Source organism: Eulemur rufifrons, chromosome 30, assembly GCF_041146395.1.
Source record: "Eulemur rufifrons isolate Redbay chromosome 30, OSU_ERuf_1, whole genome shotgun sequence".
NCBI classification, from domain to species: Eukaryota; Metazoa; Chordata; class Mammalia; order Primates; family Lemuridae; genus Eulemur; species Eulemur rufifrons.
In genome coordinates, this window is record NC_091012.1 from 38,841,056 (window position 1) to 38,864,045 (window position 22,990).

A 22,990-nucleotide genomic window follows, 5' to 3' on the forward strand; every position below is an offset into this window, starting at 1 on the left:
ATTATTTTTACTTTTCCCTATTTCTATCTACACATTATTATACCTACCTAGCTGTGTTTCATGATCAGGTCTTCCGGTTCCACAGTAATACGCCATGATCTTGGGGAACTGGTTTGCTTAAATCCACGCCTTGACTCTTATGCTACTCCTCTCCTCATACATCCCAGTCTGCTACCATCTGTCCCAGGCCTCTTATCTATAAAAGATATCCCACAAATATGTCATAGTCAGCTCTTTATTTTATCAGTTGCCATGGCAACCTTTTAAGCTACATTTTAACTTTTAGTTAGCACAAGAGCAAGTCAAATACAAGTTGAACCCAAGCCCCCAAACCAAAAACACCCAAACACCTCCCAAAAGACTGATGATTACCCCCATAATAAGCTGAAATAAATAATAAAAAAAAGACTTACGTGAAAGGTAAAAAGAAACTAGGTAGACAAGAACTATGTGAATAAATTCCCCTGGAAATGGTTGCCAAAGTAGAGACCTTCTCACATATCCTTGAGCTTCTCCTAAATTGTTAACCTCCTGAAAGTTAGAGATTTTACTAAATTGTGTGATTCATCAGAATTAGGGCCTGTGTATGTGGTCAACAAATGATTATTTAGTTGCTATTCTGAACAAAAGAGTGCATTATAATTTTTTGAGCAGGGAGTGGAAGGGTAGGGGTTGGAAGTTGCAGAGACCTTGAGATGAAAAGAGATACATAAATTGCTCAAAAACAGAGGTTGTTGTTTCTAATCTAGCTGGCAGAAAAATACAGGAAATTTAAAGGAGACTATCCAAAAGTGTTTTAAAACCCCTCATATTACAAGCAGAAAACATAAACACTGAGGAATAAAAATGACAGTTGGGCTTGGCAAGTTTAATATGGGACAATTGAATTGAAGAGGCAGGCAAAATTATTTTTTTTGCTAAATTTTGAAACCAATTTCATAACTATTGCAGTTCAGTGCAATGGCCTTCTTTTCTCCAGGGCCATTCAAATGGTGAAGATTTAATGAGTTAATATTTCTAAAACTCATAGAACAGCGCCTAACACATAATAACTTTCTTGCTATGTAGGTGTTTGTTAAATAATTCCAAGTTTCACACACACTGAGTCGTGATTGTTAGGGACTCCGTAAATCCTAAAACGAAAAAAAAATGGTTCTGCTACCTGTTCTTCAGGACTTTACCTAATACTGTTGAAGCTAACAGTGCTTGCAAAATGGAAATGAATGTTTCTCACTAGCTATATGAACTCTCATGAGATTCGCTTTATTTTTACTTCATTGGTTTTGATTTTTTCCCTTCTCTTTTGTCTAGTGCATCCAAATGAATTATCTTAAAAGGAAATCAGCCCCTCTAGACAAAGACCAACAAAATCGAGGGATTTAAGAAATAAGCGGGGACCACAGATGTCAGAGCATACAAATTGGGAATGAAGTAATGTGGAAACTCCATGTTTTTTTCTATTTCTCACGAATATTGGCCCAAACTCCAGCTGAAAGCTGATGCTCCAGCATGTCCAAACTATTGGTTGTTTTCGAAATCGGGCGCCAGAGTACTCCGGCCAATGCCATAGAAGAAGGCGCCGGGCACCCTGGAAACGCCCCGCCCCTTTAGGGGCAGGGCGCGGGGGATGGGTTCCCACGCATGCTCCGTGCTCGCTGGCCCATTGGAGCGACAGCCGGGCGCGTGCGCAGGACCCGATGGGCGCCTGGACGCGGAAGAACTGGCCCCGTGGAGGCTCCAGCTTTTGAAGCGTGGGAGGCGGAAGAGGCTGCAGGTTGTAGATTTTGGCCTTGGCCCTAACGGGTTACCCCGGACCATTAGAACCCAAGAGAGGAAGAAGAGGCACCGCGGCGGCGGCAGAGAGGCTGAACCCCCCACCACCTGTCTTCAAGGCGGGAGGAGAGCAGGGAGGGGAGAAGCACCGATCCCGGGGCTCAGGAGCCTCCGGGACCGGGTCCCGGAGCATGGGAGGCTGGACCAGGTCCCTGAGCATGGCGAGCTGGAGCCGCCGAGGCAGCCCGGCCGGGTCCTGCCTGACTGTCAGGTCTTCGGTGCTAGCACTGCCCGGGCAGCCACGGCATCTGTAGCGGAGTCCCGCTTGCGGTCCTCGGCGGGAAAGATAGCAGCATGAGTTCCGCCGCTGTCTAGTTTCCTCCCCCTCCTCTTCTCCCTCGGTTCTCCTCCTTCCTCTCTCCTCTTCCCTAAACCTCTTACTTCTTTCCCGCCCCTGTACTCCTCTTTCCCCTGCCCTCGACCTCCTCCATCCCCTCAGTCTCCCTTTGCTCCGTTTTCCTCTATCCCTCTGCCTTCCTCCTCTTATCCTTTCTGTCCTGCTGCTTTTCCATCTATCCTTTTCCCTCCTTTGTCCTCGTTTCCCTCCTCCCTCCATCCTTGTCTTCCCTCCATCCCTCTTTTTTATCCATCCTCTTTCTTCATTCTGTCACCCTCCACCACAATCTCTCCATCCTCCTCTCTTTACTCACCACTGTCCTCCTTTCCTCATCAGCATCCTCCTTCCCTCGTCCTCTCCTACTTTTCTCCGCCCCCACCCCCCCAAGCCTCCGCCCCTTAGCCCCCGCCCCTTAGCCCCCGCCCCCAGCTGCCTGCCAGTTCCCAGCAGCTCAGTCCTGCAGTGAGAGTCTTGGGAGTCCATAGCTAAGCACCAGGAGCTGAGCACTGCCCGCTGTGCCTGCCCACAAGTCTCAACATGGCTCAGGAGAAAATGGATCTGGACTTTGAGCCTGATACATCTGATGGGGGAACCCTGAGGAGATCTAACAGCGCTCCCCTGATCCATGGGCTCAGGTGAGCAGGGTTGGGGAGGATGGAGTACGGCGTTCAGGGGCTCCTTGACCTGGTGCAAGCAGGGGCTCCTTGACCCGGTGCAAGCAGTCTTCCTTCCCTGAAGTGCGAGTTCGAGCTCATTTGCGCTCTCCAAACTGAGGGAGTAGGGACTTGTTTGCTTGACAGTGACTTGAGTCCCAAGGTGGAATGAAAGTTTGACCCCAAACTCTGGGCAGTGTGGGAGAAACAGGGTCCCTCTCTACCTGGGCTGTGTTATCACACTCTAAAAGGAACTGCAGAGAGCTTCTGGCTCTTCTGACAGATTGCTTGCTCTGCCTAATTTACAGCACGGAATGTCAGACCGAAGCCCCTGGAACTAGACTTGCAACTTGATACCTGTCTCTAAGAGCAGCTATTTCCAAGCTTAGTTTAGGAACCCTGGCATTCACAGAGGTTTACTTTAATAAATCACAATTTATCTAATCACTTGCAATTAAATGATATGTTCACATCATAGTAAGTGATTTGGATTTGTCCTAATGTTTTCAGATTCTAAAACTGCCTGAAATACATTTCAGTGAATAAAAAAAGAAGGGTGGCTTGCAGCTTAGGTCAGTGAAAACACAGGTTTTAGAAAACAATGGAGAGAATTGACCCTTGAATTTTAGTGGTGGGGTCTTGTGTTTTCATGTGAGTGATCTGGAAGGTTAGGTCCGCTCACCTCCTGAACCTATTGCATTTCACTTTTATAAGTAGACAATTCATCTTAGGTAGAGAGCCAATTTGTGAGACCCTGTAGAAATGGCATTAGTCCAAAAAGGGGATGGAACTGGAATTAGCCAACAACATATTAATCAAGCACAGTGAAGGCAAAGAAGAGGTAATCCTTGTTCCTTGAATTGATGGTAATATTTGTGTTTTGAAGCAGGTTTACTTTTTTCTTTAATTTTGAATCTGCAGGAATGATGAAGTGACTTTTTGCTTTCCTGTTGCTGTTCTTGGCCCTGCATTTATTTTTGATACTATAAGAATAAACTGCTCTTTTTCTGATTGTCCTTTTAAATCTGGTAAGCAAGGAATTGCTAAGGACTTGGGCAGTCTTAGTGACCTGCATTGTGACTATTGTAGAAAAAGCATACTGTTTTTTGAGTCATAACTGAAGTAATTACTGGAAAGTTAGCATGATGTGACAGAAAAAGGTGAGGAGACCAGGCCTGATCCCTATTTTAACTAACGAGCTATGATCATGAATGAGTCATTTAACCTTTCTGAATCTCTGTTTTCTTGTTTAAAAAGTAGGGGAACTGAATTAGGTGATCTCAGTGATCCCTGGAAGCCTAATCCAGTTCAGTTCTGAAAATCCTTCTTGAGCTCTTATCGTAGGCATGGCACTCTGCTAGGCACTGCAGGGATATTATACAAAGATGAATAAAACACCTCTCTACCAAGGGGTTTAAGACACACGCATACTGTATTAAGAGGTGAAGTAGGTGTCTCAGGAAGCATTTCATTTCCCAGTGTGCTCTCTAGGGTCAAAGGAGGGAATGATTGCATTAGGTTTGTGGAATGAAGAGAGGTTTGTGCCATGCCTTCATGGAGGGCATGGTATTCGAGATGGGTGTGGAAGGACAGGAAGGATTTTGACAGATGGTGGTAGGAGAGAGGGCATTTGAGGCAGAAGGGGCAACATGAGCAAAACCTCATGTTGCCCCTTTATTCAGTTGAACAATGGCATTTAAAAGTAGGACACATGTTTGGGGCAATAATGGGAGATGTGCTGATCAGGCTCATGTGTTAGAACAGGGTTCCCAGCCCTTTTCATGTCGTGACACACACATTACAAAGAACAGTAATACCCGTAGTTCCTCTGGGGCAAAAAGATGAGGCTTCTCATATCTGGTGATAACCAGTTTGGAGATGTAGCTCTGACCAGAAGCAGCTAGAAGCAACCAGTCTGGAGCTCCGCCCCACACCTCTCAGAGCTGCCTCCCAGCCACTGAGGAGATCATATCTTGGCAAACCTGTAATCCACAGCACGCCAGTTGGGAAGCTCTGCGAAGAGGACGGTGAGGAGTTCATTCTCTGTATGAAATGAGCAGCCATCGAAGATTTCATTGTTAACTAGAGAACTTATGCTAATATATTTGAAAGAGATCTTCAATTAGAAGACATTAATAATTTTCTTTTTATTTTTCAGTGACCTTTCACAGGTTTTTCAACCATACACATTTAAAACTCGGAGGAATAGCACAACAATTATGAGCCGTCACAGCTTGGTAAGTATCGAAGTAAGTATCTGAAGTGATTTAGATTGGGGAAGACACTTGCAGATGTAGTTTTTTCTTAAAATTATGTGTTCTGCACAATTGTTTACAAAAGAAAAGATTTACTATTTTACTTATCTTGTTTACTGCTTATGCCGTAGCCGTTCAGCTTTTGGTACAAAAAGGAGACCTGGTTAAAAATTTTTTCTTTGCCATGGGACTTATGTATTTTTAAAAATTGTTAATTGGTATTTGTCACTACTTGCATCATGGTTGTGAGGTAAGTCAGGATTAACTTCTAATTATAGCTAAGAACAGTGGTCTTTATTTGTCCCAGAATGCAAAAATTGCTTAAACACCAATGGAGTATTTGTTTCTGACACTTGTCTGTTAGACAATGCTGGTTTTCCAAAGTAAAGACTCCTTTAAAATGCTTATATTTATATCCTCAGAGGAGTTGCTGATTGTGACTGTTCTCTATAGCCAGAGCTGTTGGGGATCGCTTTATTAGTTGGCCTCATTGGGAGAAATTATGGTGAGGTTTTTATATAATAGCAGTTCACCTATGGAGCTCACTTATCCGGCAGCTTCAATTATCTGGAAGACATCTGAGATGTAAGCAAACAGACTTCTAAATGGATGAAGTAGATTTCCATAGTCTATGCACAAAGGTTCATCAGTTTATTTATAGGAGAGCCTCTCTGACCTCTGAATCATCTAAAATTTATGTACAATTACAAGCTTCCAGCCCAACAATGTGTGAGACACAGCAAATCAGTAGAGGTGCATTTGGGTGAAAGGTATACTAATAGCTACTAGTGAGGGAGGAGAGGGAAAAACTGAAAAGCAGACAGAGGTTTTAAAAAAATTAGTTTGTGGCTTAGTATAAGGGCTAAGAGCCTGTTAACATTACCCTGAGGATGTCACCGGCATAGAACCATATAATAATTTCTGTTCTTAAGGATACCAGGGTCATTAACTTTGTCTTAAATTCTAGTAGTACCCTATACTTGTATTTTACATGTTACAAAGTACTTTCACACATTTAATTCTCATAGAAACCCCTATGAAGTAGGCAGGGCAAAAGATAATTTTTCCCAATTAAAAGAAGCAGCAATTGAGACCCAGATGATATAAGTGACTTGCTCGGAATCACACAATTAATAAGTGGCAGAACTGGTATTAGAATAGAGATCTTCCAGTGCCATTCTATTTGGTGTAATCTGTTTAAGAAAGGGAAACATAACACATTTTAGAAAGATTTCCAGCTGAAGTGGCTAGAAGTACTTAAAGGGGAAAATGTTAGCTCTACGGAGGATTGATTCACTTCACCTCCTTCTATAAAGATACTGAAAAATATTATTTATTTTTGCTGAATATATGAAAAATGTTCATAGGTGTTAGACAGCTATGCTTCTGATAACAGTAGCACAGCAAAGAAGTGAAAATGAATTTGCCTCTTTACACTTCACTTACCCCTTTTGTAAGATGTGAAGATTCTTATCAACTCTGGTCTAGGCTCATCTCTCACTACTCCCTGACGAATACCCCTTTGCTCTGGCTGCACTGAAATACCTCGTTTCTGAAGGGGCCGTGGTGATTCACTGCTCTTTCTTGATCCCTGTGCTAGCCTTCACCCCATCCCCTTCTAGCTTTCTGGTCCTTCAAAACTCAGTTTAATCCTTATATCTCCTCTGGGCAGGCTCCTGCAACTATCATAATATTAATTACACTGTGTACCTTATATAACGGTATGCTTTATAAACATTAGTATGCTTATTTGAGTCTTGTAACCTGCAAAGAGTAAGGTGTCAGCGAATGAAATGGAAAGGAGAGTTCTAGGAAGGAGGCATGCAGAAATAGAATCTTCGTGGTCACCAGCTGATTAGATATAAGGGTTGGAAGAAGGAAGATTCCAAGTGACTGAAATTTTGTTTCTTGGTGACCAGGGGAATGGTGCTGCCTTGATTAGGAGAACAGAAATGGAGAGGATTGGTAGTTTGAAGGGGGAGAAGATGAATTCTTTTGGAGAATGTTGAGTTCAAGGTGCCCCTGGCCGCATGCTGGTCTCTAAAGCAGTATTCTAAATCTTTTTGGTTTTTAGTCTCTGCCAGCCTCCTGTGTCTCCACTTTTCACTTTGAGCAGATGACCCTTCTCTTCTCGCCTCACAGAGAAGACAGATACCTATCTTGTATAAACGTCAGCTTTCTTCGCCTTGAAGTGTCTTTACCTTCACATATGGCAGTTCTCCCTAATGGTTCATAAAAGCTTTTGACTTTCCTGTTGCTTTGCCTGGTCTATTGTCTCCTCTCTGTCTCGTCTTTCCTTTCTTCCTCACGGGCTCTTTTCCTTCCACCTTCTTCCGACTCACACATCCGATATGGGGAAAACAAACTGTTTTCTTTTTCATAGGTCTCTCCTCCCCATCTCCAAGCTTTATCAAAGCATAACCTACACTCCACTGCCTCTAATTCCTGGTCTCATTTCTGGCTGTTTCGTAATCACACTGCTTCTACCACAACTCTGTTATTAAAAAACTGTTCTTGCAAAATTCATCAATACCCACTTAACTGCCAGTGTCGGGGGCTTCATTTCTTTTCCCCCTTGAGCTCTTTGCTTTACTTAACCCCTTTAGCCAGCATCTCCTTGGAGTGCTTGCCTTTTTTTCCATCTAATACATTACTGTCGTATTTCCAGTGCTAGACACAGCTTTGCTGCTCTCTGTCCCTCTTTCTGGTCTACTTTCCAGTTTCGTCTAAAATTGTCAATTTGTATATTATGTAGCTGTTGAATCTAAATTTCTGATTTTCTCACCAGTCAGTTTTTGGCCATCCTCATGTTGGCTTTTCTGATAATTTCACTGCCTCTAGGGTCTCTGGTTCTCTGACTGACACACCCAGGCTCTTTTCCACGTTATTCTGTTAGAAAGTCTTCCTGCTGTATTTGCTTGCCTTGTAGCTTTGTGTTTTTCAAATGACCTTATGCAGCATTCACAAGTAAACACGTATTACTTTCATAATGGGAAAAAATACTTTTTAAATGGATTTTACTGGTAAAGTTGTTCTCTTTTCAAAGCCTGGGAGAGGAAAAAGTAGAAGAAAGGGGTGGATAAAGAAGGGATATCTTTTGAGGTAAAATATTTCAGCGGATAACTTTTAAAAATTTTACCTGAGTTAGCCTTTGCCTTAAAAAACTTAGAGCAGTTTATCACCATTTTATACTGCTCACTACATTAATATCCAAAAATGTCTTCATAGCATAGGGCCACTTAAACAGGATAATTGTCTTATTTGGTTTTATAGTGTTACAAGTTTATTTGCATTTCATTAGGGAATAAATAGTGGATGTTTATATTATAGCTATTAGACCTCTAGAAGACCTTTTGATATGAATTGTATCTTACAGTTTGTGACCAGATTGTGATTATTATGAAGGAACATAATTTGGCCCCCAAATCATTTTTGCTTTGTGTTATTTTAAAAAAATGATGATTTAATATTTTGTAATTTTAAAAAATGGTGATCTAAGGGAAAGCATCAGTTGTTTTAAAGATACGCCGTGTCTTTCCACATTGATTTTTCCTTAGCTAGTAAGATTTGTGGTGATAGCATTAGTGATCAAATTTTAGGATTGATTTAGATCATGTAAACAAAATCTCCTTATTGCAGTTTTAAAGTGCTTTCTATAGACGTTAATCATAGACAAAATATTGCACTAAGCTTATTAACCTGTCTTCCTCCACTGGTGCGTTGGTAATAAAAATTAATAACATTGGTGTTTTTTTCTTTCCCTTCTCATATAGTCTCTTATTTTAGATAAGTGGGATAATGGATATTTCCAAGGCCCAGAGTCTTTTTTTCGCTAAATTTACGCAGCTTTGCATTCATTTGGGAAAAGTGCTAAAGTCAGTGTCTGTCTAGCGACAGATGGTGCTTTGAGGTTGGACACCTGGTGTACTTTCTAAAGACTGAATGTACTGCCTCTAGTGCATTAATGTTCAGTGATTTAAAGAGCTAAATTTCTAAGAAGAATATGAAAAATTATCTTGGAAGAGGTTGTACACCAGTACTGACAGCAGACTGCTGCTTTGTGATTCAGAAAATAGTAAATGTTTACTTTTTCTTTCCAGTTGCTGTCATCCTCACCTAATCGTATTCCTAGTAGCAGACTGCAACAAATCAAAAGGGTAAATTTTACTTACTAGCTCAGATTGGAAATTTTTTGGATTTAAAATTTTTATTTTTATTTTCATTTTGAAGATTTAGATATTAAAAATGAGTTAGGATGCAACTCTGGTTAGTTGAAGACAGATTATAGTTCTTCTAAGTGTACGGATAAAATATAGATATGGCATGGGTGATAATCTTAGAATGTTCTGCTCTAGTTTGATTATATCAGATGAGGTAGAAAAGTCTTTTTATTTTATTTGAAATTGAAAACTCTATGGATAAAAATTACATCTTTATTGCTAAGTTCTGGGTTAATTTTAAATAAATAAAAAATCAAAATTACGTCTTTAGCACATGTGTTTGTTTTTGCAGGAAGAAGGCCTGGATATGATGAACAGAGAAACTGCCCATGAAAGGTTAGTGTTTCGCAAGAGCAGGGCCTCGCCTAAGACATGTCTTATTTGTGAACACTGATGACCTTTCATTTTGTTTGTTTTAGGGAAGTGCAAACGGCAATGCAGATAAGCCAATCATGGGATGAGAGCTTGAGCCTGGTAAAGTTTGCCCATGTCTTCTTGGTTTTTATTTTCCAGAAACCTTTATGTCGTTCACTGGCTTCATTAACTTTTTCACACACTTCTGTTCCTTGTGCTTCCAAATTGATACTTGGTTTTTTGATCTCTCTTTTCCTAGCATAATATCAGGGTCTGTACATTTCTACTCGAAAAATGTAGGTGTGTTATAGTAGTAAATAAGAGCTGCGATGTGCTGAATTTGTTACAAGGAGATGACACTTTATGTTTACAGAGTGATAGTGATTTTGACAAGTCGGAGAAATTATATTCTCCTAAGAGAATTGACTTCACTCCAGTTTCTCCAGCCCCTTCACCCACCAGAGGATTTGGAAAGGTAGGACGATTGACAAGATATTAACTTTCTTTCACACACTGAGCTGTTTACTCTCTAAAACACATATACACAAATCACTTCACTTTTAAAGGATCTAGTGACTTGAAGGGAAATTAGTGAAAATCTATAATTTGAAAACAAATATATATATATATATATATATATATATGACAGACACATAGCTAAGCAAGTCTAAGGGTGTTGCTTTTGTCATTACGAAGAGAGCCTTTTGAAAACTGAAGCATTAGAACTACTTTAATATTAAATATGTTTTTTCTAGCAATGCTTTTCACCATCCTTACAAATGTTTGTGAGCAGCAGTGGGTTGCCACCAAGTCCGGTTTCTAGTCCAAGACGATTTTCGAGGTAAGCAAACTTGAATTTTAAATAAGGTTCAAGGGCCACTCATTACATTTGTCTCTCAGATTAACTTTTTCCCCAGTATTTCACTATGAAAATTTTTACACATACAGCAAAATTGAAAGAATTTCACAGTGAACACCCATATACCCACCGCCTATATTCTACTATTAACATTTTAGCAGATTCTTTTTTTTTAGACTTAGTATTTATTTATATTCAGAAGGGATACACACACACAGAGGCATGCATACGTGATAATATATACTTTCTAAAAATAAGGGAAAAATGTTTTAATATCGTAGACTGGTCAAAATCCGAATAACTTTTTAATAAGGTATATTTTTCTTTAAACTCTTGTGGGTATTTTGTCTTATAGAATGATTTTTTTAAATGGCTTAAAATACATGTTATTCCAGATTGCTATATATGCCAAGTCAAATCATGTATTGGCATTTCAGTTAGTCAGTTACGTAAGAATTCTCCATTTCCCCCTCTATGACTGTGAATTTTATTTATTTGTTGGGCTATAGTTGCTATTTATCTTGCATCTTGGAAGTACTTCATGATATCCTGTTTTTTTATTCATCAAAGCAGGAGGAGTCAGAGTCCAGTCAAGTGCATTAGGCCCAGTGTTCTTGGTCCTCTTAAAAGAAAAGGTATGTAGCAGCATGGTGACTACAGTTAATGATACTGGATCATATACTTGAAATTTGCTAAAAGGGTAGATCTTAAAGTTCTCACCACACACACACACACACACACACACACACACAAAACTAGGTGAGCTGGATAGATGTGTTAATTAACTTGATTGTGGTCATCATTTCATAGTACATCATGTGTACATATATCAAATCATCATGCTATACACCTTAAATATATAAAATTTTATTTGTCAACTATACCTCAGTAAATCTGGAAAAAAAGAAAAGATGTATCACATTTCTAGTTTTAAACCTAGCCAAGCATGAATTAAAAACTAGAATTCCTGTCTGAAATGAGCGTATGGCATTACTTTCCTTTTTCCTAAAGAAATGCAAAGTATTCTTCCCAATGTATGCACTGCTTATTCTCAATTTTGTAAATTAGTTATTTGATATGTATATATTTCTTACACTTCCTAACTGAATCTTATTCATATATTCATATTTTCATTATATATTCCAAAAATATTGCCTCTCAGTGATCTGAATATAAAAGAGATGCGTAGTTGATAAGTTGCAGAAATATATGGTAATGTCTTAGCAAATATATCCATAAACATGCTGTATGATCAAATATAAGATGAGGTTCACCCCCCATCATCAAATTATGCCTCAGCAAAGCAAGAATTGCCTTATATTCAAGTCTATAGAGTTTTTGATATAATGAGGTGCTCTCTTAATTACCTTATTTTGAAGCACAAAGCACTAAACCAAAATGGTCTCAATCAGCGCTGGTTTTAGATGCTTATAGAGAGCAGCTTATGGCATCTATTTTTAAAAAGGTGAAGAAATTTAACACAGGTTTAGTCATTATTCCTGGACATATAACCACATGATTGCAAGTGTTGGGTGTCATTTTAAACAAGAGTTTTAACAGTAACTTTAAAAAAGCAATGTACTTGTGGCTTTGGTGAAAACTTTTCAATCATAGAATCATACACAGATTCAAAAAGTGCTATATTTCAGACAACTTAAAATTAAAAATGGTGTGCTCTAGAAAATAGATCCTGATACAGTAACAATATTTGTATTTAGTGTATAAGTTTTATTTTATAAACAGTCTTTTTCGTTAGTATTGTAAGGAGTCATTTACAGTCCTAGGAACATTCTCAGTGGCTACTAAATGAAAATAACACTTGGAAATAAAGTTATTATTAACATAAAATTTGTTGCAGGAAGTTGTTGGAATTAATATGGTTATTTAGTTTTACAGCTATTCCAAAATATACCAGCAGATGGAGGAATTCTTTGCTAAAAAGGACTACAGTCTTTTGCTAGTGAGATGGAGTTGAAAGCCCAGCAATAGCTTTTAAACGCTGCATAGAAAAACAAATAAAAATATAACTTTTCCTGAATTTCAGTAATTTTCAGAATAGCTCCAGAGGAAAGAAAATACGAATTAATTGGTAATATGGAATAAAATGAATGTTGCATTTATTCTTCCTTGATTTTTTTCCATCAGAAGAATCTTGTACAGTTTTAAGTTCAAAGTTACTAATTTCCTACTGGAGTATAGAGAGTCTCATGAATCAAATTATCTTTAACAATCCATTTTCAAGCTCAGGTAAAGAACTTTAAAACCAAGGAATGTGCATGTTTTAAATCATAGCTTATTTTATTTTTATTTATTTATTTTTTAAAAAATAAGACATGGTCTCACTGTGTTGCCCAGGCTGGTCTCAAACTCCTGGGCTCAAATGATCCTCCAGCCTTCGCCTCCCAAAGTGCTGAGATTACAGGCGTGAGCCACTACACCAAGCCCATAGCTCATTTTGAAAGGGCCTTTTTCTGTCTGATTTAGGGTTATTAGTCTTTATATTCCTGGTGACAAAATGTTAAGCTTTATTCCTACTGGTGCAAAGATTTTCTATTACCAGTTCTGAGAAAAATCTGTAGGATTGACATGGTCAGTACAATACCAATTTTGTGAATTGAGTAATAATTGCTTCTAATTACAGATATGCTTTCAAACATATTTTTAATCTTCATTTTCACTAAATAGTCTAAAGCAACTTTTTGTTTATACACTATTTATCAGACTACACATTTTTTAACCCATTTGACATCATCTCAGGAAATGTTCAGATACTAAAATATATAAAATCAATAGTCTTTGCTAACCATGTAGCATAAAATATTTACTGTGAGCTTCGACTATTTGGGAATACTTCATTTCTGCTGTGGTTAACCTTGATTCATCTTGCCTGTTGCAGTCAGTGTTCTATTCTTCTATTAAAGCACATGAATATATCCACAGCATGCTACATATAATTAATAAGAAGTTTTTTTCAGGGCTGCTGACTTTTTGGTTGAGTTCTATGTTAAAGCACGCAGGAAAATAGCTTTTAAGGAATGGCTTGAGGAAGTATTCTGAGTTTTGGTTCAACAAAGATCACCCCATTTTAGCACCAAACCTGTATTTGTAAAATTGTTTTACAGTAGCATCATCTCTTTCTGTTTTAGGTGAAATGGAGACAGAAAGCCAGCCCAAGAGACTCTTCCAAGGCACTACCAATATGCTGTCTGCAGATGCTGCACAGTTGTCTGATCTCAGTTCATGGTAAAAAATGAAATAAAATCAAAAGGATGTTAGGGTATAATCCATTTAAAAAGAGCCACATCAAAAGTATTTTGGGATAATTTAAAATATTTTCAACTTTTTATCCATGCTCCCATAGAGAACTGTCCATGGAGGTATAGATAATGTGAAAAGACAGATTATTTGAAAGTCATGAGTACTTCCTTTGGAAGTGTGTATATCTTTATGGTACCTTCACTTTCATTCCTAGCTCCTGGTAGGTGAGCCTCTCTCGACTGGTGCTAATGGTGTGGTAGAGTGTCAATAGCTGGATGGTGTGAGAGTCTCTGGGTTGCTGTGGGTAACATGCATTGATTGTAGCTGCTCTGCCTGCATTTTGTATTAAATCCTTTAGACTTAGCAGAGGATCCCAGCATTCTCTGAAGCATGAATAGCATAATGAATAGCACTATCTGTTATTATAAAATCTTTTTGAAAATTTTGGGGTATTCCATCACAATGCTAACTGAGATATCATTTTTATAGTGACACTTCCTGATTCTTATGGTCTAGTGACACAATTTTTTTTTAAAGTCTTACTCATCCTAGTTTAGATCTCTCACTTAAGGACTTTCAGCATTTTTGTGAGACAGTTAACTTCTTTTCCTGTATCTGAAGTTCAACACTTGGATACTGGCATACATACTGGAGGGAAGAGGAAGGGATAGTAGCAGTGCCCAGGGAATATTTTAAAATCTTTCAGTATGTTCTCAACTCATTACTGAGTCAACTCATTACTGAGTACCCATGTACTAAATTGTGTAGTGCTTTTCAGAATTTTTTGGTTCCCTGAGTTTTACAGCTGAGGGTCTTTTTTAAAAGCCCATGAAGACACTCACTTTACAAATAGCAGGATCACCAGACACAGTGATATGCACTTATAGTCCCAGCTATTCTATTCAGGAGGCTGAAGTGGGAGGATCACTTGAGCCCAGGAGTTCGCTAGTGCAGTGCGCTATGATCATGTCAGTGAATAGCCACTGTACCTCCAGCCTGGGCAACATGGTGAGACCTGTCTCAAGAAAATAAAAACAGCAAGATCATAACCTCTAAATGGAAGAAGTATATAAGCCCCTTACAAGGTATAAGGATTGATGATTCCTTCTTCCCAAATCACTTATTCATTGTGTTATGTAAGACAACCTGTACTTCTAGTCACAGATTACTCTAGTTTATTAGACACATCTATTGTGCTGTTCTAACCTTGGAACAGATGGCTTTTAGATTGTTCTAGCTGCTTTCAGCTCCACAGTCTCTTTTTCCTCTCATCTCTGTCTGTCCTTGGTAGTTTAGCGTGCTAATTTTGGTGCAGAATGCCTTTCCAGGTATGTAGATGATTGCAAAGAGAAAACTTCTGAAGCTTGTCAAGAGGACTAGTGGATGAAACTCTATAGTTAGTGGAAACTGCGTATCACTTTTATGGTAAAGTGTGTTTTAATATAGGCATATAACTATAAATAGGTTTGCTTACCCAGTTACTAACCAAGCAACCAAATTAAGTAAAAAGATATGACAGTATTTTGCCAAGATAAAATCATACAAGGTGAGGTGATTTATTTTTATATTGTCTTAGGGTGACTGTGCAAGATGCCTTAAAACAGGTTCACACAAAGAAGAAAGGAAAGGGAAGGTATACGAAGATCCTCTGTCCTTGTCCAGACGTTGATCCCTCTGAGCAGTACAGCCTAAGCGGTCTATGATGCAGCAGCTATTGTGAGACTTCGACTTCTGTTGTCACTACTCCCTTTCTCCATAGACCTGTGACTGGCTAGGAGAGCCCTGGGAACATCGACACTGATGATGAAGGAAACTTTAGATCCTTAAACGTAAAAAGCTGTTGCCTCACACAGCTAACAAGCCGACGTATGGCTCGAGTAGTCTGAAAAAGATACCTATTACTCAAAAGTCACAAACCTAGGTGTCAAAGATAGTTAAGTAATTAAACATTCAAACAATGTTTTTAGTTAGTTTATAGCATCTGTTCTTCTGAGGTTATTAAAGCTTAAAATTGTACTAAGACTTTGGGGCTACCTCATATGTTAATGATGCTGACATTTATATCTACAATTAAGAGATTTTAAATATGAGCTATTCCTTCTATGTCTTTTTTGGGGGGTGGGCAGGGGGGGAATAGGGTCTTAGTCTGTTGCCCAGGCTAGAGTACAGTAGTGTCATTATAGTTCACTGCAACCTCAAACTTCTGGGTTCAAGTGATCCTCCTGCCTCAACCTCCCGAGTAGCTGGGACTACAGGCATGCGCCACCATGCCTGGCTAATTTTTTCTTTCTTTTCTTTCTTTTTTTTTTTCTTTTTTTGTAGAGACAGGGTCTTACTATGTTGCTCAGGCTAGTCTCGAACTCCTAGCCTTAAGCAATTCTCCTGCCTTAGCCTCCCAAAGTGCTAGGATTACAGGCATGAGCCACCACACCCAGCCCTCTTCTCTATCTTTAATGTAGTTTCATTATCAGAATCAGACATCCATATTCTGAGAAATGGGAACAGAGCTGTATTCTGGTTTCTATTGCCAAGGATGGCAATCTACTTGATAACTAAGGAAACAATTTTTATGCTACCTTTTAGGGAGTGGAAAACGGATCAGATCATTAGTAGATGTTATCTCATCATTTAAATCTTTATAGTTTGTTCCCTGCTCCACCCCACAAAGGAAAGGAAAATATGAGTTTTACAAACTTTTAATTAAAGTTTACATATTAGATAATGATCTTTAAAATCTGACATCTTTGAGGTATAATTTAAATTTGAAATGTTAGTCCGGATCCATTTGAAGTTTGTGTCCAGATGGGCAGACTTTTTATTTCATTTTTTTTTCTTTACTAAATGAACATTCTTAAATCTTTGCCAACTAAATCTGGGGAACATCATCAACTACAAGGCAGAAATTATGTCATTCTGCATTTAGTCATTATGAACATCAAGAGTTTGAGCATAACTCAGAAGTATACCTTTGCATGGTGCTTTGATTGTTTTTGCATGTTGGGAACTCATGCTCTGCTCCTCATTCTGTTGGGAGTAAGACTACATGTATCTGCAGCATGTTATATCAAATAGAGCAGTTTTCAGGGCTGCTGGCCATACAGTGAAGGTTAAGGTTGTAGTTTATTTCTTCTACATAAAAGGAAAAATTCTCCCATGAATTTTCTTACACAGTGCATCAGTGTTAATGTGATAGGTTTAACATTTTTCATTAGATTTATCTTAGTGGTTCAAACATTTTTAACCTTATATATGTTGACAGGTACAAGAATAAGTTTTAGTAAAGGGCAAAAGATTTGTTCTGAAGAGAAACCAGAGCATAAAAAAATAATCATGATTCATTTAATAAATAATAGGAATGTGTACATATACCTTAGAGATGTTTATGTGAGCAGCTTAGACATCTGTACTGAAACTTTAAAACTCCTATCTCCAACAAAACCATGGAAATGATCATATTTAAATATGTGATCTTAAAAACTGAAAGATTATTCAGGAAGATAATGCTGGGCCCTCTTAAGGCAAGATAGTAGAGACCAGAGAACATACCATATGTATCAGTTTAGCCCACAACAAGGGGTGTGAGGATATCCTGTAGGCATACCTTATACAAAAATCTAGGTATATACTTAGACTTGATAGGGCTACGGCTAATTTCTAGGACACTTACCTGCCTGCCATCAATCCGATAGAACCCAGCTTATTGACTAGACAAGGTACAAAGTGGCTCAGCCAGGTGGGGTGATAGCATGAGTCACACTGGACATCCTAGTTTTGTTGTTACTTTATCATTGGAATATTTTAATGATTTGCTTATACTTTCACCCTTAGTTTTTCTAGACAGAAGGTGCTGCTTTAAGTCATAAGTGCTTTTGGTTGTGTAGTTCAAACATAGCCTCAATATGTATATTCAGTGCCTAGAATAAATTAGCTCAGTTTTGATTCAGGTACTCCTGTGTTCAATTTGAATTGCCTAGGTCCTTTGCTTTTCTACTCTTGTCTGGCTTTCAGCCATCAGTCTAAATAAGGCTCATTAGAACCTCCATCAGAGCTTAAGCGAGGAAAGGAAGAAGAGAGAAACTCAAATTGGACCACGCTTTGTTGCTTTTAGAAGCTCCGGTAGAAGATTTAATAGTGGACACTGTGAAAATTACTTTTGTACAGTTGATCTCTCTGTGAATTAAAAAATCACATAAGTCTTGCTTAATATGGATATAATAACAATGGGTGATTTGTGACCTGTAGTCTCTGTTTCCATGCCCATGTGTAGTCATGCCAAATTAATTCAAACAGAAACTAGATTTTAGTTTAGTAAAAATGTCTGGTTAAAGGTTTACCAAGTTCTGAATCTGAATTGCAGTGGAGACTAGATATAAGTATGCTATTTTTCTGTTAGGGACAAAATTGTATACATTTGTATTGTATTAATAGAGAAGAAATTCTGAAATGAAATGTTCAAGTTTATTTTTTTCTAATTTTCTTGGTAACTTTTCCATTAGCGTATTAAGGTAATTAACAGGTTTAGAAGACCAGTTTCACTGCAAGAATCATGTTTTGTGTTTTTGAATGAACACAGGATTCACCCAAGCAAGCAGGTCTTATTACAAATGGAATCTTTTAACCCAGAGTTCAGCATAAGTCTGGTGGTTGGAATAAGGAATTTTTTATTTATATTCAGATTATCTGATTGGTGGCCAAATTTTAATCTAACCCTGTTTCTTCCTGCCAAGTAGCATAGAGCATGTCCTTCAGCTGCCCGGCCAATATGAGCTTTAGGAAAGTAAATTCATTTTAATATTAGTCTAGGCAAAAAGCTACAGGAGGAAAAATCACATATGTTCCAAAGGCAAATAGAAAGGTCTTTTGATTTTCCAATTTCTTGGATTATCTGTGCAAGTTTCTTTCAGTAGTTTGAATAATTCATATTTTAGACCCATTTTGCCTTTTGGTTGAAAAAACATCAGAGCCGGCTAAGTTTTCCGAACTTCTTACTTAAAAGTGGTATTATTAATGATGCATTTGACAGCAGTGAGCATAGAGTAGGAGTAGTGTGGAATATACTGTTTCCATTTTTATTTTTACTTTTCCGAAGCCTATTTCTAGGTTGTCTCCACCTAAATACAATCCACAGGCAGTAGAATAAGATGACATTTTGAAGAAAAATGGAAGAACAGAGAAGCAGGGTTGGGGGATGGGGACATATTTCATTGAGAGTGGCATAGGCCCCAGAAATTTCCAAATATACCATAAGTTACTTAACACTGGTAATATATTAACTTAGAAATTCATAAAAATGATAATATTAAAGGTAATAACATTTTGACTTGGAGCATGTTAGACCAGAATGGGATTTTGCAAAGGAGCTAGTGACCAAACTTAATCTAGAACCCATATTTCTTGATTCATAATTCCTTCTCCAATCCTGTGCTTTTTTCCTTTTCACAAATAAGAAGTATGTCTGTGTAAATTCTAAAACTGCCTGACAACCTCTTCAGCTTTTCTCTTGCTATATTCTCTTTACTCTTTGTATTACAGCCACACTAGCCTGCTTTTGGTTCCTAGAACTACCCTTGCTTCCTCCCAAACTTTACCTAGTTGGTGCCTACTCATCCTTCAGATTACAGCACAGATATCACTCTGGGGAGCCTTTGCCTGTTCCTCCAAATTAGATCAGGTTACCCATATTATATACTCTCATATCCCCTTGTATCTTTCCTTTATTATGACATTATGATTATACTTACATATTTTTTAGCATCATTATTTAAATGTCTGTATCCTGCACAATACTATAAATTCAACGAGGGCAGGGACCATATCTATCTGAAACACCATTATATTTCTAATATCTAGTCTAATTCCTACACTTGGCAGGCGCTCAGTAAATATTAGAATGAGTGAATTCAGAGCAAATATAAAGCATAGAGCTTTATATATTGGATATATTGGATTGATGGGAATCAAAGCCAGAAAGGCAGCTTGATGCAAAATTGCAAAGGCTCTCAATTCCATGCTGAAGTATGAAGCCGGGTTTATGAGGCAGGCCAGGTTGATTGTTGGGAGCAGTGAGCATCTAGGCTGGATGGGGGAGGTATGCCTGGGCTGGGTACAGAGGCTCTTGACGCCCAGAGGAGGAGCCAGTTATCAGGGTTAAAGAGGCAGTGGACTAAGACGGTATTGAGACCATGGATTTAGACCATTCATTTTAGAAGCTTAACTAGAGAATCACTGAAAGAAAAAAGAGTCTTTTAGAGATAGTAGAGAGACCTTTGGGTTTCAAAAGTGAAAGGAAAGGAAACAGTGTAAGGATTTTATAAAATGAGAAGAATATAAAAGATACATAATTAGAGGGGAAATCATTAAAAATATGTTTGAATTGAAGTTCCTTTGGGAGTGGGGAAGTGGTTAACTCTAGGGCAGTTGAAAGACTGTTTTAATCAAGCAGTATGCTCGATCGATCGAACACTTCAGACAGTCCAAGGATGGTTACCTCAATGAGCAGCCATTCTTCTTACTCCAAGCCTGATAGGAAGGTAAGAAGAGAAATACAAGGATAGAAATCTCTTGAGCTGGATATGAGGGAACTCCCTCACAAAAACTATGGAACGTCAAGAGGAATCCTTGTATGTTGGACAGTCTGGTGCCTCCAGGGGGGTACTCAAGTGATACAGGACCATGAAAATCTTACTTTGGATTTCTGTAACTTTATAATTTCACAGGTATCTAAATATAGTATGTTATGTAGTTCATTGCTGTCGCTTTTATGCTTTTTATTATTTACAAGTGCTCTACTGATTTGTGAGTTCTTGAAACTATGTCATTGCATGTGATGTTTACCCTGATAGATGCATTTGCTTATAATTCTTTTTGCTTTGTCCTCAGTTCAGATATTTTGGATGGCTGTAGTAGCAGCAGTGGCTTATCCTCAGACTCACTGGCTAAAGGCAGCGCTACCGCAGAGTCTCCAGTAGCATGCTCCAATTCATGCTCTCCGCTCATCTTGATGGATGATCTCTCACCCAATTGACTTAACCATTTCTGATTCAGCGTTTTAACTGCTGTTTCCTACGTAAAACGTTTAGTGAGGCACGCAAAGAACTTTGATCCATATTGAGGATTAAAGTTTTGCAGATTTCAACTATCCTGATGCTGTTATTTTTTTGGCATCTCTCTTCTCTAAAGTTCAATTCTATGATTGTAGTGACCTTACTAACTTCTATATTTGCTGATCTCATTTTGGATTTAGTGACTATATCTCAAATACTTATTTTTGATTGCTTAGAGGATATTTGTTTCTCTTAGTGCCTCAAAGAGTACCTATTTTCAAGTCTATATGTTTAAAGAAGGCACTGATGTGTATTCTCTATAATGGTTCTTTTCTCCAGCAGTGATATGACAGAGTTGATCAGAAATTCTCTTGCTTGAGAGATTTTTTTTTGTTCTCAGTTGACTACATAGTTTCACATCTCTTTATTTCATGATAATATACAAATTGCTTTGGATTATATTAAATTTTTATTTTTCCGCATCAGCTTAAAATACATTGTTTTGTTTCCCTTTCCTGTTTGAGCTGCTTATGCCATTTCTCACAGAGGGGAGAAAACACGCAGTTGCTTTCATTACTACCCTTACTGCTTCTCTGCTGTTGAAGTGTGTGAGGTGAGGATTGACTTTTGTGCTGAGAATGTAAATGGTCTTACAGGATGCCCAGATTAGTCACCACAGGTTCTTATGACTTTGCTACCACAGTTGATATTTTTCTCCCCAAACCTGTTGCCCTAAGGAATATATAAAATATTATTGATATTTCTAGGTGGTGTTATCAAGGAGAAGAAATTCCTGCCTTGACCAGATGTGTGGAGCATCTACAAATGAATGAATAATGTTATTAACATACAAACCACTGTGTGCAAAAGCATCCATGGAGCTGTCAGTGTCTCGGGTGGTATTATGAGGCCTTGGGTGCCTTGGGGTACATTGTCGTCCTGTAAGGGATGTATATCATAAGGTAGGGTGAAAGAGGGGGCTTTATGTATGTGATTGCCACATACTGTTTCGGTTGCTGCTTTTTTCTGATTCCTTTTTGTCGTTGCATTTGTTCTGTCGTGTGGTGATTGGTGTTTTGGTTATTGCGTTGCCACCAGAATAGGAGTCCAGTTCTTGTTCATACTGCCTTGTAGTAAGGGCAGTTTAATATCTACAAGGAAGCTTTTAGGAGCTGAAAAAGTCAATGTTACTGTGCATTCTGCTTTTAAGATGCTGTTTGAGCTATGAACAGTGTACGTGCTAGTAAGTGTGAGGTACCATAAGTTACTTAATTTTTCAAAGCGAAAATTCCTGACTGAGCTTCTTAAGAAATCAGAGTGTAGTCTCTTGTTGTGTTATTTATTATTTGCAGCTGTGTAAAATGTCTGTCGTGATAGATCTCATTTAATGTTCAGACATTGTGGTTGGGTTGTCTGTGTTTCATATGCAAATTTGCCTGCTTAAGATCATAATATTCCATTCTTAAATGAATGTAAGAAATGAAAACTACTGCATTTGTGTCTTTGAAGGTAAAGATCCTTGGATTTTAAAGGAAGATGATGTGCTTTGAAGGTACTCACAGACTAGTAATAGTGTATGGCTTGAAGGGAAACCCATTCTCTTTCAATTACAAGAGAGCATCACTTAGCTTGCAGTAGTGCTGTTATAGCATCAGATGTGTTCTTTATTTTAAATTGTAATCATAACAGCCATTAGTGGCTTTATTTCTTGTATTGCTCTTTCCTGTGAAAAGCCCATAATCCTTCAAACCTAACATAAATGTATCTATTATGAAGCTTGTCCCCTAGTATGCCATTATAAAGAAAAATTTCTTTGATGGTATTTGGTGTCTCTCTTCTGTTTGGAAAAGATCTGTGTCCAAATGTCTCTGCCTCTACAATCATAATAGATGGTTTTGTCTTACAGGAGATTTATCCACCTTCACTCTACTGTCTTCTTTGCCTTAAAGGGACACTTTTGGTCATCATTTTTGAGCTCTGATTTAGGACTGTTAAGAAATAACTTTGAAATATGATGATATTTAAATTTGTTTTTGAAATTCGGTGGAGGGGTAGAGCTGGGGCAGGAAATTGAAATTGTTCTGATGGTATGAGAACTAGGAGGCAAGATTATTCACTTTATTATTAAATCAAGATTTGTTTTTAGTTTTTATTGTTTATATGGACTAGAAAGTTAAG

At 38.2% G+C, this 22,990-nt stretch overlaps 2 protein-coding genes and 1 non-coding gene across 15 annotated transcripts in view; 2 read left to right on the forward strand and 1 right to left on the reverse strand.

Moving 5' to 3' along the window:
- Positions 1 to 96, reverse strand: part of LOC138377972 (P2R1A-PPP2R2A-interacting phosphatase regulator 1-like) — a 56,694-nt gene extending 56,598 nt beyond the window's left edge. Inside the window, exon 1 of the mRNA XM_069463163.1 lies at positions 48 to 96. Coding sequence (XP_069319264.1) covers positions 48 to 96 — 49 coding nt within the window. The remainder of the gene's footprint in view (positions 1 to 47) is intronic.
- A 2,486-nt stretch (positions 97 to 2,582) lies between these two features.
- LOC138379099 (PABIR family member 2) lies at positions 2,583 to 21,907 on the forward strand. Of its 13 annotated transcripts, none has more exons than XM_069464407.1 (10): positions 2,583 to 2,805; positions 4,982 to 5,072; positions 9,179 to 9,235; positions 9,591 to 9,634; positions 9,718 to 9,772; positions 10,026 to 10,127; positions 10,408 to 10,493; positions 11,082 to 11,146; positions 13,658 to 13,754; positions 21,580 to 21,907. In XM_069464407.1, exons 1-10 carry the CDS (start codon positions 2,708 to 2,710, stop codon positions 21,647 to 21,649), a joined length of 765 nt encoding a protein of 254 aa, XP_069320508.1. In that variant the 5' UTR covers positions 2,583 to 2,707; the 3' UTR covers positions 21,650 to 21,907. The 13 variants fall into 13 exon arrangements, with proteins under 13 accessions (XP_069320508.1, XP_069320520.1, XP_069320507.1 ...); XM_069464419.1 differs by having other exon boundaries at positions 4,982 to 5,060; XM_069464406.1 differs by having other exon boundaries at positions 4,982 to 5,060; positions 11,085 to 11,146.
- On the forward strand, positions 16,760 to 16,906 carry LOC138379389 (small nucleolar RNA U109). Its single transcript, XR_011232145.1, has one exon. It is a non-coding gene; the product is annotated as a small nucleolar RNA U109 (small nucleolar RNA).
- Positions 21,908 to 22,990: the final 1,083 nt, after the last annotated feature.